This window comes from Megachile rotundata, chromosome 6, assembly GCF_050947335.1.
Source record: "Megachile rotundata isolate GNS110a chromosome 6, iyMegRotu1, whole genome shotgun sequence".
NCBI lineage: Eukaryota > Metazoa > Arthropoda > Insecta > Hymenoptera > Megachilidae > Megachile > Megachile rotundata.
The window spans coordinates 4568423-4583031 of record NC_134988.1 but is presented as its reverse complement, the minus strand read 5'-3'; the positions used below and the strand labels follow the sequence as shown (position 1 = coordinate 4583031).

At 31.5% G+C, this 14609-nt stretch overlaps 1 protein-coding gene across 6 annotated transcripts in view; it reads left to right on the top strand.

Moving 5' to 3' along the window:
• Positions 1–14609, top strand: part of wge (BAH domain and coiled-coil containing protein winged eye) — a 339615-nt gene that overhangs the window by 260977 nt on the left and 64029 nt on the right. For all 6 annotated transcript variants that reach the window (XM_076532773.1, XM_076532774.1, XM_076532771.1 and 3 more), the window contains one exon: positions 9175–9339. In XM_076532773.1, the coding sequence (XP_076388888.1) occupies positions 9175–9339 (165 nt within the window). The remainder of the gene's footprint in view (positions 1–9174; positions 9340–14609) is intronic.

Sequence of the window (14609 nt, the reverse complement as noted above, 5' to 3'; positions counted from 1 at the left end):
CCCCAAATTCCACGATTTCCAAACTCTCAACCTATCTTCAAACACGTTAGTCCTGAAAACTGCCTAAAAATCAATCAGTGAAAGTCTCTTCACCCTCTGTTGTCACACTTCCTCGCAAAACCAGATTTACCGTCGACTGTACATAGAGGGAGGGCGTAAAGGGACGATTTGCACCTGAACGAAAAATTCGTAGGGACGAACATTGCCCCGATAAAAAAGGAGCACCGCCCAGACGCATCGGGACTCCTGTGTGTCGATTAATTTCTGCGGTGGGTACACAATTAGGGGGAGGAAACGGAGGGTTGAATGTTAACCGCAGCCAACCAATGAGAGATCGACTCTGTCGAGTGGAAGCTACTCGAGGTTCCCTTCAAACATCTGCGAATAACTCGTGTGCGTGAACTTGCGTACAAAAAGGGCTCGAAGGAAGAAAAGGAGAATCGAAGTGTTTAGCGACTTCTTTCCACGTTTAAACCTCTCATTTGAACCTTCTGCGGTGGACGGTTTAGAAATTAACTAAACTTTTTACATTTCTCTGGTTAAGTTTCTGGTCTTGATTAATTTCACAAATTAGTTCGATGTATGGTACGAATTATGGCGTTTGCAGTCTTTACTTGAAGTTATACTTTACTTTTATATTTTCTATTGTCTTCATTTTGTCAAATTTTCTTTGTTGTCATAATAACAGCACACCCATCCACATGTCATCCACATTTTGGACTGTACATGTGTTAGTTTGCCTTTGATAATCCTTCAGATGTAATCTAGAGCCGAGTTTTTAGTACTTGTAGGTTGGGAAGTGTTCGTATCTGAGTGTTTTTGATATACATAAATAGTGTTTTTACAGTGATGTACATAAAAAGTAATACAAGTAGTTAGTACGTCTACCTTTGGTCCATGCAGCGTAAGTTTGTTACAAAGGTAGAAAATTGTGAGTTTTCGTTTTGTTGCTTCCCAGATAGATTAAAACGTGAAAAGATAGATAGCATGCTATATTAAACCTCGTAAAGCTTAGGTACGTCTACCTTTGGTTCACCTAGCGTAACTTCATTACAGAGGTAGAGATTTTCGATTTTGTTGCTTCCGAAATATATTAAAACGTGTAAAGGTAGATTACATGCAGCATCAAACCTCGTAAAGCTTAAATATGTCTACTTTTGCTTTATCTAGCGTAACTTCATTACGGAGGTAAAAATGGTGATTTTTTACTTTATTGCTTCTGAAATATATTAAAACGTGAAAATGCAGTATCAAATCTCGTAAAGTTTAGGTACGTCTACCTTTGGTCCACCTAGCTTTATTACAGAGGCAGAAATGATTTTCGATTTCGTTGCTTCCCAAATGTATTAAAACATGAAGGTGCAGCAAATATCGTACATTACATCGAAGATACAGATCAGTTAATTAACAATTTGCAGAGCAGCAGAATCGAAAATGGTTTCTTTTGCATAAAGCAAAATTATTCTAAGTTATTCTTTGTGGTAAGCAAAATTATTCTATTTTATAGTAATTTATAACAGACTCACATGAGATATCTGAATGAGTGTCACGTTTTACGAGATGATGTCACAACGAATGAAAACAAGTTTATCTTTCGTTTATGTTGTTTACATTTCATATAGAGTTTACGTGGCTAGTTGACAAGTTAAGGTCATTGACCACTTGACAGTAATTACACTGAACAGAGATGCATTTCATCCATTTACAATATTTCCGACAAGACATCGTAATCGATTGAATGATGTGGTTTTAAGAATAGCAAAAAGAAAATATGAAAAAGACACCCGGAACAGTAAAAAGTACTCGAAGAAGGGTGGAGAAAAGGGAATACAAAAACAAAGGAGAGGGTAGAGGTTGGAGGGGTCGAGAAAGAGAAAGATGTGGGAAAGTAATGATAGAGGAGAGAGAAAGAGAGAGGTTGAGGAGAGAGAAAAACGATCTTGTTAAGTAGGAGGTGCGTGGCATGCATGGCGACACAAACACAAGGCGTGGCTCGAAAGAGTCTCGACCCTACCTTCTATCCCACGATTGGGTGTACACGTAACTTTTTAATTACAGTGTCCAACAAATTCCAACTCTCCCTTTTTTGCATGTTCCAATATTCACCATACATTTTTTGTTCAGTTTATATAAGGCAAATGTCCTAATGCTCAAACGAGATCCGGTAATTAACTCTAGAGTGGGAATTTTATTAATAACTTCTGTTTTGAACGGTTTCTGTATATTTTGAACGCTTAATATGTATAATCAAATTGTATTAGCTTTACATACATATAATTGTAAGTTTCTACAATTTACTTATGTCGCGAAAATTTGAGTGTCATACTAAAAAATTTGACGCTTTTAAACTCGTGTTATAGACACAAATGAGAGGGTTTTGTTAAAGTTCTATTTAATCTTATATCACTTTTCGAACAGTTAAGTTGTTACATTCATTCAATAATATAGAATACAAATTAAATTTATTTCTTATTAATATTATTTAAATATTGAAATTAAGTTTTGTGCTTTTTCTCTAATACGTGACAACATCTCACTGACTAGTCAATAACCCATTGCTGTACTTTGATGAGACACGTGACGCACTCGCGCTACAATTCTGATAAATCCTACTTATATTTTCAATATGCTTCAGTTTGAAATTTAAGTCCGATTATAACTTGCGTGGTAAAAGATAGTTAATACAAAATACAAAATTGACTTAACATTCCAACTTTCTTTGTCTGTTTTAACATTACAGTTGTGATTAATTAGTTCTGACTGACGCACCTGAGAAATAAATCGAAAAGCAAGAGATTAAACACTATTTGCACAAAGGCGATTTTATGTAAAAGCAAATTATTAAACAAATCAACCTTATCGAATTTATTACACTATTAATATTTATCTATCACGGTATGTTTTATATTCTATACATTTACTTCAATAACTATACAAAAATATAATTTTGCCTGTTCTCAAATTCGCCATAATATCAACATAACCTAAAATTTTAATAAACTTTCAATCATTTTTCTTTCATTATAAAATTATGTAAACTCTTCAGAACGCCGAAAGAAAAGAAAAAGAAAAAAGATTACATGCAAAAGGGTATTTGTGCAACAGTAGAAGCCTTTAAAGCTGGCACTTAGTTGCAAGTTGTCGGTGAAAAGTTTCATGTGCCAAAATTAATTCAGGAAAAAAGCCCATCATAATTAATTAAATGAGTTTATTACAAATAATATATTTTCATTCTAGAAAATATTACCATGTTAATTTTCTTTTATTAAACGATGAAAATAATTAAATTTATACATATTTAATATTCGGGTCAGCAATAATTAATGACTAGGACATGTCATGAATATAGTTTAAATACTGGGTCATATGAGCGTTTTCAGACTTTAATTAATTTAAGACCTTTTCTTTCACAAAGGTAGATTTTCATTTTATCCAAGAGTAGAAATTTCATTCTATCTGAAAGTAGAAATTTCACCCTTTCGGATAAATGTATTTGGTACTTTTGATTAACATAGTAGCGCAAAATTTTAAAAGAGCTTTTATTAATCATATTATATTATATTACAAACCATTGAAGTTTGTAAGAAATTATTCATTAATGTAACAGTATAATATAAATGAATGATGTGGCGGTACATTATTCGCACGCGAAGAGTATATTATCAGATATGGTCGCAAGGAAACCGTCCTAAGTATCCCTATCATACTTTAATGTGCTTATTCAAGGTGATAAATCATGCTGTTACAAATCTCCTTACATATGGTTTTAGGCGTAAGCGTTCTATAGCTAAAACGATATTTAATGTTAAATTTTTTACTATGAAACAAACTACAAAAAATTATATTGTTGTAGGTGTCTAAACTCAAAAAAGGTGTAACGAATTTAGCTTTTATTCACGAGTTAAAATTTTCGTCCATCAATTTCAATTTGCTACATCAAAATAAAAAATTTGACAATGTTTAGAACGTCAGTATTTCGATAACGTTCAGATTTTTGATAACTTTAACATTTTGTGGAGGTTATACACATGATACAAAATTTATTTTGTCTTGCTAGTATAATTTGTATTTTTGGTATACAAATGTCGTAATTCTCAAACTTTCAAATATCGAATTCCCAAATTTGTAGGTTACCAAATTTGAAAATTTTCAAATTCCGAAATCCCCAAATTTTCGAATTTTGCAATTTTCAAATTTGGGAGTAGCAATATTCTTAAAATTGCCAAACTATTAAATTTCGAAATTCATAAATCTTTGTATCTTTAGATTCCCGAATTCCTATATATCCTAATCCCTACATATCCAAATCGTTAGATCTCCAAATCTCTACATCCCCAAATTGCTAGATCCTTAAATCCCCATATCCTGAAGTCCCTGCATCTCCAAATCTATACATAGATTCTTAAATCCTTACATTTCCAAGTCCCTGTATATGCACATCTCTACATCCCCAAGTCTCTACATATCCACATCTCAACATCCTCAAGCTCCTACATATCCACATCTCTGCGTCCCCAAATTCCTAGATCCCAAAATTTCTATAAAGAGAAGTATTGCCATTTCGACAATCTTGTGTTAGTACCTTTATACACAGGATAATAAAAAGAATCGATTAAACTAACAAAAAAATTGGATTGCATTAAAGAATAAAGTGTAATTGCACTTAACGGGTTTACCGGTCCATACAAAACATATCATAAGAACTCAGAACCTACAACATGATTTTTTCTTTTATTAAAAAAATAGCAATAAACCCAATTCTCAGAATTTCCTTATATATTACATCTGCGCCATCTTGTGACTACATGTAAATACACTTTTTACCGCGATATTTGAAATTCCTCTGTAAACACCATACTCACATTTTTCCGTAAAGAATCTCACAAATAAGGTTACTAAAGGTTATTCCTTTGTTTATTTAATTTATCCGTGCTTACTCGAGGTTTTTAGGTGTGTCACAATAATTTTGTGACTCACTGTAACGTTACATCACGCGAGTAAAACGTGAAAGAGCGACGTGTAAGTATGGGAGAGCCGCCGTGAGAATTCATTCGGTAGATCTGATTCCAGTTCGTGGCGGGAATCGATTGTCGACGCGCGTTAAGGGGCCTTCATCTTTTTCTTTCTGCGCTTTATTTTTCTTTATTCCTTCGGCACGGCTTTTTCTTTGTTTTCCTGTATTCTTTGATGGCTTTTCGTCGTCGTGGATGAGTCGAGGGCATCCACGATGAAAAGCTGCGTCGATGCTGAACGGGCATCGGAAGAGACGAACGGATACGTCGATAGGTGAGCTTGTACACTCCGGGAGAGAAATATTGCTAGGTGGATTAGTTGCTTTATGCAGAAATATAGCGCGGTTGTAAATTTTCTTAATGTGCTTAACACTTTGTACTCGAGAGGCGACTTTCAGGCGTCATTTGATTTATCACAATAACTTAAAGTAACCATTTTTTAACTAATTCTATAATATTATATATGTACGAACATAATGTGATATTACACATGTGATGTATAAACACAATATGATATTACACATATCACGTACAAATATAATGTGATATTACACATGTAATGTATAAACATAATGTGATATGATACATGTGATGTATAAACATTATATAATATTACACATGCGATGTATAACATTATGTCATATTACACATGTGATGTATGAACATATCAAACAGACAATAGTGGAAATTATTAGTACAGGAATAATAACCTCAACAAAATCCATTCAACTTTTTATCCAGTAGATTTTGAAGTTGCTGTTTGCAAACAATAAAAATCGAGTGCATGTTTAATTTATTAACTTGGTATACTTAATCTTAAACTTCATAATTATACATTTTATATTCGTGATGGCGTCCATTAGAAATGGGACATGGATTAATACTTGTCAGTGACACAGTTTACCTTCAGATTTTAAACAGAGAAGATTGTCCGTAACAATTAATTATTGAAAATGTACAGTATAGCGTGGTTATAAATTTAGTTAGGAATGCAAATATCAACGCACATTGATTATTCAATTTTAATCAACTAATTATAATATTTTTTTCTTCTTTGACTTTTTTTTTTGAACAGTCATTCAAAAGTTATTACTATTTTACATAAAATTACAATCTGTCATAGTCTTTAACTAGTTCACAGTCAAGTCAAAGGTCCTACGTTCAAAATAAGAAAACTTGATAGTAGCAAATAATTATCCAGAAAGTGTTGCAATCTTGTTGAAATATAATGTGGTCGTAAATCTTATTGACCTGTAAACAGCACATGATATATGTCTATATGACTTTATGATGTCTGTTAGGAATGATAAGTGTTAAAACTTGTTGACAAGTATTCATGTTCGTCGATTATTGAGTTTTTATTGATCGATTATATAGGCTTCTTTTTACTGCTTTGATTGTTGAATAAATTATTTCAGTTTCATATAAAGTTGCTGTCTATCGTTAGTATTTAACATTATAATCTAATATAAAATAGAGATATTATAAGCTCTGGTTAATTATAGTCTATAGTTTAATTATAATCCCTAGCTTCTAAATATAAAAGAATGTATATAACAGATAATTACCGAAAAAGTGTAGCAATTGTATAGAAGTATAGCTAGGTGGTAAATCTTGATCTATAAATATGTGCTTCATTTAAGCTTGATTAATTCGAAAAATAAAGAGTGCTCGTAATGTGATGCAGCTAATATTTAAACCTTTTAAAATTGCAATATTAAGTATTTCAACATTGCAATATTAATTTTAAATATTTAAAACTTTTATATTAAAATTTTTAGCATTTAACATTTTTATTCAAAGCTACAACGAGTGTTCTAATTTTCAAATTGTCACAGCTTCATGCTTTCAAACTTACACATTTGTAAATCTACGTATTTGCTCGGTTTTAAATTTCAAGAATTTCAAAACATTCAATCGTAGAATATTCTGATCCTTAACTCTTAACATCTTCAAACTTTTAAAGTTTCGAACTTTCAAAATTCCTGAATCTTCCAATCTTTAGATCTTCATATCTTTGAATCTCCAAATTGTCGAAGTTCCAAATTTCTCAATCTCCAAATCTGTAACTTTTTACATTTCTGAAGTTTTGCTTTTTACAAGTTTTTAAACCTTTGATATTTGCAAGGTTGAAGTTCTATGTTTTTAAATTTCCCAGTCTTTGAAATCTGCAAGGTTGAAGTTTCATGTTTTCGAATTTTTCAGTCTTTGCAAGGTTCAAGCTTCATATTTTCGAGTCTTTCCATTCTCGAATCGATAAACCTTCAAGATTCTGAAATTTTCAAATTAATCAAATTTCATGTTCATCAATTTTTTACTTCAGAAGGTTTCTATGATTGAAATATACGAATTTTCAAATTTTTAAACTTGTTAAGTTTCAAATTTACAAATTTTCAAATTTTTAAATTTGAATTTCATTTATCAAAGTGATTCTGTCTTTCTTTACTGCTGATAATAGTTTATACAAAATGAAAGTTTTTCTAAGTATTTTAAATATTGAACAAAGTTGGCAACTACCCTAATAAAACGACTTGTAGTTAATAGCTTTTTCCGTTTTATTGTTCAGAATTCTATAGCTGTAATCTACATACACTCGTATGTGTTGTATTATCAGTCGACCGCGCTGCTCCTTCATTGTAGGAAAACACGTATTAGTTTACAGATCGCTGACATTTATGACTAGGCTATACGTGTACAGTTACTATACACTTTACGATGAACATTGCAGCTGCACACACAGTGATAAAAAATTAAAAAAGAAACGTGTATATTTATAAACAGTAGAAAATACTTTTAACTTCGAAACTTTGTTAGGAAATAACAAAGTTAAGTTAGTTAGGAAATAATTTTATTGAGAATAATAATATTTATTAAACATTGATTTTATTTTCAAGTTATTCGTTGCCAGGTTAAATCTTGATTTTTACGAAACTTTTATGGTTAATAACAGTTTTAAGGAACAGCGACGATTAAGTTATAGAGAAAAGTTGCTTAGGAACATTTCCTTAATAATATACGTCAAGGTCATTGGCTAGGTCCCTCCTTCTCAATATTTACTTTAAATTATTATGAAAGGTGTTAGAGTAAAATTACCCCATGTTTTGTATCTAATATGCATTTTATTGTTGGCCAAGTACTTAGCTAACAGAAGTAAACAAGAATCAATATTCCATCTCTGTTCGAACAAAAGTTCTATCGTCTTTCTCATAACCTCACATTTCCTTTGATTGGACGTCTATCATCAGAACATATATACAAAATCAATGATGATAGACGTTAAGATCGCGTTTCTTCCCGCCAAATCTGCGTGCACGTGTACAATATAAATAGTTCATGGTTATACAATGTGTCTCAAAATAGCCGTACGCAATGAAAGTTACGAACAAGTATCGCTTTACTATTCTGCAATTTACAACTTCGTATTTTTCGAGATGTAAACAATGACAAATTAGATATTGAAATTCTCGGACAACCAATTGCAAAATGGTAAAGGACTTTTTGACTTGTATTTATCCAGTTTTCGTATATGTACAATGTTTTTGAGGCACTCTATATAGGTACGTGTCTATCTCTTCCTTTTTATCCTTAATCCTGTTAACAGCATTAAATTCTCGACTGATTCATGCATCTTTGTCGTAGATGTGTTAAGCTGGACAACTAATTGATTGTTAATCAATCATGTAACACTGAGACAATAATACACCGGTAGTAAGTCTATTTTATAAACGGCTGGCTGACTTTTCTAAAAGCATAGTACGAAGACCTGTCCTACTCAGTACTTTACAGGGTGTCTGAAAAATATTCACTCCATCAAAAATCCAGGACTTATTCTTCTTTCCATTTATCATTTTATGGTCTCATATTTTATTTTCGAGATGAAAACAATAGAGAGGAAAGAAAGATATTTTTTAATTCAGTTTTAAACCAGATTGTAAATGATATTACTGCAGAATTATAATTTTTTTATAACTAATACTTACCTTCAATTGTTTAAAGTTCGTGAAAATAAATGAACAACGAAGTCATCTTTAATTACCATCATCTTTAATCTTTAATTGTAATATTTACCTTAGTTTTATGGAATATGATATATGAACTATGTAACGATATATGAATTATATGACGATATATAAACTATATGAACGATGTAATCGTGTTTCAGGGATCGTGGTGTCGAATGCTGGGGCTGGTGGCGTACCAGTTGGAATTGCGGTGGCCAGACAGAGATTACAGCATCAAGAAACTTCAACTTCCATGCGCAATGTTTCTCTGAGCCATCACACCTCGCATCACGCGAGCTACCATCACTTCCAACCCGACAATCTGGGTAAGTTCACGACTATTATTTCCGTTTTGAAGTGAACGCGTGCCCTCTTTTCTTCGTCGTCCCCAGTTTTATTAGGAGATAGTTTGCCAAAACTGTAAATTTCATACGTTGAAGTTAGATGATGTCTCCGGCTTGTCGAGTACACTCGGGCGCAACTTACATAGCTTACTTCCTTTAGCTAACAATTTAATGGGCCAACACTTTGTACAGTTTTTTATATTATTTTTTATTTGTTACTCGGTAGAATTGTACTTGAGTATACGCTGCAAGATTATTAACTTGCAGTAAGGTTGGATAGAGTAGAGACAAGGTGAGAAATAATACTGCAGGAAAATTCAAAAGCAGCTATCAAAATGTTGAGGGTACTTTCGTCTCAAACGTTTTTAAGTATTTTTAGAATTTTATTTAAAAAACGATTGTTATACTTGATATACGTTTATATACACCTTGTGGTAGTGATCAAATTTTATTTATCAATAAATTTACTTAATGTAGACTGAATTATAAACATATATCATGGAATTGTAGGATTACTCTATTATATGTATAGTTATTCAAGGCCATTCTACTAAAAAGTAATAGTAAACTATATTTTTAAAGCGTTACATCGAAATTATCAAATTACCAAATTTAAAAACAGTCGACTTTTTAATTTTGAAACGAAAGAACCAAGTACGGAGGTTCACCTTGCACCTGGGTGTACGTGTAAATATTTCAAAATTTGCAACGATGTGCTGGAGAGATCAATCAATTTGAACAGATACTTGACAAGCTGTAGCTTGTGCAGACTACTTCTGTTCGCTACTATTAATAATTAGGAACAAGGTTAGCTATTACTTATTATCATGAAAGGTCCCCATAAAATTGAACAATCTCGTACGCTTCAAAACTATTTCTGCGCCTGTATATTTGTGCCTCCCATATCTCATGCCATAACATACTGTGAAATCATTCCAATATGAAATATGTTGTCTCTCCATTTATCGCAATACAGGTGAAGACATAAATCAATGCTAAACAAGTTTTATGGGGAAAATTAATGCTTGTCTAAATCAGTCCTTGTTCCAGTTGAAGAAATAGGAATCGAAGATAAACAAATAAATTTCTTCTTGCCCATAAACCACCCAAACAATAACTCTTCTTGACGAATTATTAAACATAAATATAATCATTAACCTAAAGCAAAAGTAAAAGAACAAAAGCTAAAACGTTGAAATCGTGAAATATAAAATTTAACTTTTCTGGAAATGATTATGGAAATGTTGGGGGGTTTGTGTCCTTATTATTATTATTATAGATAGAAATAATGTTATGGAATCAGCGTCTAAACCGAAATAAGGAATCTCGGTCAGGAATGTTTTTCTCCGCAGCTTTTATCCGCTTTTGATACGCAATAATGTTCAGGGACGACTACATTCGCGTACCTATATGAAACCCGGCAAGAAAAATTCATTCTAGGCTAATTACTTTTCATACGTGTGCAGTCATGTATTGGTATTGTTCTTGTGCTTAAGGCGCATTCATTGCGTTGCCTTTCTTTCTAATGATACTATTTCCATTGATGCTGATATTTAGGAACGACCAGTATAATGCCAATTAAGGTTGATGTTTGAGAAACAATCAATAAAATATCATTTCTCCAGTACATTTTACAAATTATTAAAAGAATGTCGATTGAGGTTGATGTTTTAGAAACGATTAATAGATCAATTGACTGTAAAATGATTGGTAGAATGTTGATTGAGGTTGATACTTTAGGAACGACAAGTAGAGTGTCAATTGAGGATGTCGTTTGAGAAACAAACAATAGAATATCATTTCTTCAGTATATTTTAGAAATTATTAATAGAATGTCGATTGAGGTTGATGTTTTAGAAACAATTAATAGATCGTTTGACTGTAAAATGATTGGTAGAATGTTGATTGAGGTTGATACTTTAGGAACGACCTATAGAATATCAATTGATTATTACATTTTAGAAATGAACAGTAGAATATCGGTCAAGGTTGAAATTTTTGAAACGACCAGTAAAATAGCATGTGCCGCTACACTTTAGGGACGATGAAAAAAAAATATCGATTGACTGCTACATTTTAGAAAAGACCAGTAGTATTATTATAACATTTAACTTGGCACATTGGATCATGCAAGACCCCAGCCACTAAAAATGTTTCGTTTAAAGAAGCTGTTCATTATTTCAACTTTCAATACTCAAAATTTAAACGTTAAATATGAAGCAAAATTTAGAAACGAAAAGATTGAAAAATGTTGGCTTCTACAGAAAAATTCAAAATTTGTCTCGATTATAAACGCTAAAATTTTAGCTGAACATTCCTGAGATAAAAGTTTGAAGAAAAAAGTAGTAAACCGGGGTTACAAAGAAGGTATTCAAATTTTCAAGGTATAAAGTAGCTGAAATTGAAGCTAAATTGGCTGGGGTCGTTTCATACCCCAGTGTGATCGTTAAGGGTTAAATAACGTTTTTACCTTTATACAAAATTTGTGTCTTTTTTTTATACGTTTCGTACAAATGAAAAACTTCCTCATACTTGATACTGTTTCATTCCTTTATTTTCTACTTTTATTTTATAAAATGTTAGTTTTCAATTTGGTAAAAAAATATATTTGTTGTAATTTGTTGAATGTCAGCGATTGATAAACACAAAATTTGCTGGCCCACCCAATATATCAACTTTTAAACAATAGATTATTACAAATATATAAGTTTCTGCGAAGTATTATGCAACTCAACTACGTTCGGGTGTTTTCGCGTGGTAACATTATCATGTACGGTTATTTGAATCCACAGTACAGTCATCGACATTCTTAAAGCGATCTGAAACATCTGGACGGAATATTAACGAGGGTTGGTGAAGGGCTGGCGACGTTCTTCGGAAATTCCTCTTCCGTCGTTCGAGGGTACGAAACCGATCATCCTTCCACGCGTTGCGATCCGATCGTCCCGACTAAATTCCTCTCGTTTGTTCCTGTTTCCCTCGTGTCGATTTTATTTTTCATCAGCGAGTTAATTCACGGTGAATTATAGGGAATTTGCTGAGTGCGATCTCTTTGAACTTTTTGTACCTTCGATGAGATGCAGTTGTTCGAGGTTTCAGTCTGTGCGAAAAGATGAGTTTAATTTTTAGGTTAGGAGTTGCGTAGTAATATTGCACGTTTAATTAAAATGTTATATGAAATGAAATAATTATAGTATAATTATGGTATAATTTACGTATTTTTGTAAGGTTTCTTGCTGTTTTAATTAAACGATCGATTGTCTGTATTATTTTTATGGAACGTTATTTTTGTATGAGTATTTCAATGTTTGATTATTTTATTATTTGTTGTTTGACTGCTTTACTAGTTTACTATTTTACTATTTGACGATTTTAGTATTTTACTACTATTTTTATCTTTGCTCCATTTTACCATTTTAGCGTTTATTTGTATTATATTATTGTATTTATTATATTAGTAATTTTTTATTTTACTATCTTTTATTCCACTGTCTTATTGTTTCACTAATTTTCTAATTTACTATTTGATTATTTTACTGTTTTACTTTTTTATTATTTTGTTACTTTAATATTTTACTAATTCACTACTTTACCAATTTACTAATTTACTAATTTACTAATTTACTGATTCACTGATTTACTGATTCACTGATTCACTGATTCACTGATTCACTGATTCAATGATTCACTGGTTCACTAATTTACTAATTTACTAATTTATTAATTTATTAATTTACTATTTTGCTAATTTACTACTTTACTACTTTACTGCTTTATTATTTTATTATTCTAATATATTACTATTTTATTATTTTGTTATATTGCTACGTATCTATTTTATTATTCTACTATTCTTCTATTATAATGAGTTAATTTTGCTGGTTTATCATTTGACTGATTTACAATCATACTCTTTTACTAATTTAATATCTTACTATTTTACTATTTTATTCTTTTACTATGTTACTATTGTACTATTATACTATTCCACTTTTTAAGTACGTCCACATTTTACTGTCCTATTATATTACTACTTTGTTATCATTTTTACTATTTCCATCGTTTCGCTGTTTTGTGATTGTATTTTTATCATTTTATTATGTTACCATTACTCTTACGATTTTTCTTGATCATTCTAACATTTCGAATTCAATTTAGACATCAATTCAGATCAGTTTCTATTTAGACATCAATTCAAATCAGTTTCAATTTAGATAATACAACATCAGGAATCAATATCGTTCTGCAGTAATATTTCTCTAACGAAATTCCGTATTTTAAATCCGTCAAATAAGAATTATTTCTACGAGAACTAGAATGATATTTTACTGTTCCAATAGTTCGATGTTTAAAATACAAATAAACTAATTTCAGGAATTAACTACAATAATATTCCCGTAACAAAATTACTGGCACAAGTTGCTGTTAGGTTTTAGTGGATTCTTTTATCTTATCTCTAGAAACAGTAGAAATATTCAGAGCCGACAAAGTTGATGTCTCACCCCATACGCAAAGCATTTGCATGCGCTTGCGTAAAGGATTTGTGCATTGTATCGTAAAACTTAGCTGAAGAGCTTCCATTTTTACGGCAGGTGCATGATTTCAGAAGATAACTGGTACGCATATGCGTGGAGCAGATACATAATATACAAGGTGCTGCTCGTAACGGCGGGGAAGCCGCGATAAACTTGTAAAAAGGAAACTTTCGTAGTTTAAAGAAGAGAGATACTGATAAGAGCTATATACCGAAGAAATTAATTAACGTTTCTTTTAAATATTCATTATTTCGAACGAGTCTCTTCCTTTCTGTAATTTCTAACGTTGTATATTAACGTGCCGCCGGCATAAAGATCGTTGGAAGTCCCATCAGGACGCCATTTTATTCTTAATAAAAATAATTTGTTACTTGATATTATCGGTCATTAAATGGATGACAGTGAGATTAAAAATTTAATTGACAGTGATGGTCTAAAAATTTATAGGTTATGTAAGTCACACGATTACGTTTGAGGTGCAGAATTTTAATTTTGAGCTAAATGTATTATGATAGCAGGAAGATTTAGAGATTGATTTATAGCAGTAGCAAAGTAGTTCAAGATAAAATGAGAAATAAAATATGTTGTTCCTTTATGTATTATTCATGCAATCTCTTGCCGTATATTCACGATTTATCTACAAACTTTGAACTCGAACTGGAATAGTAGTCTAAAATAATTATTTGCATTTTTCTAAGTAAGGAATATGTTATTACG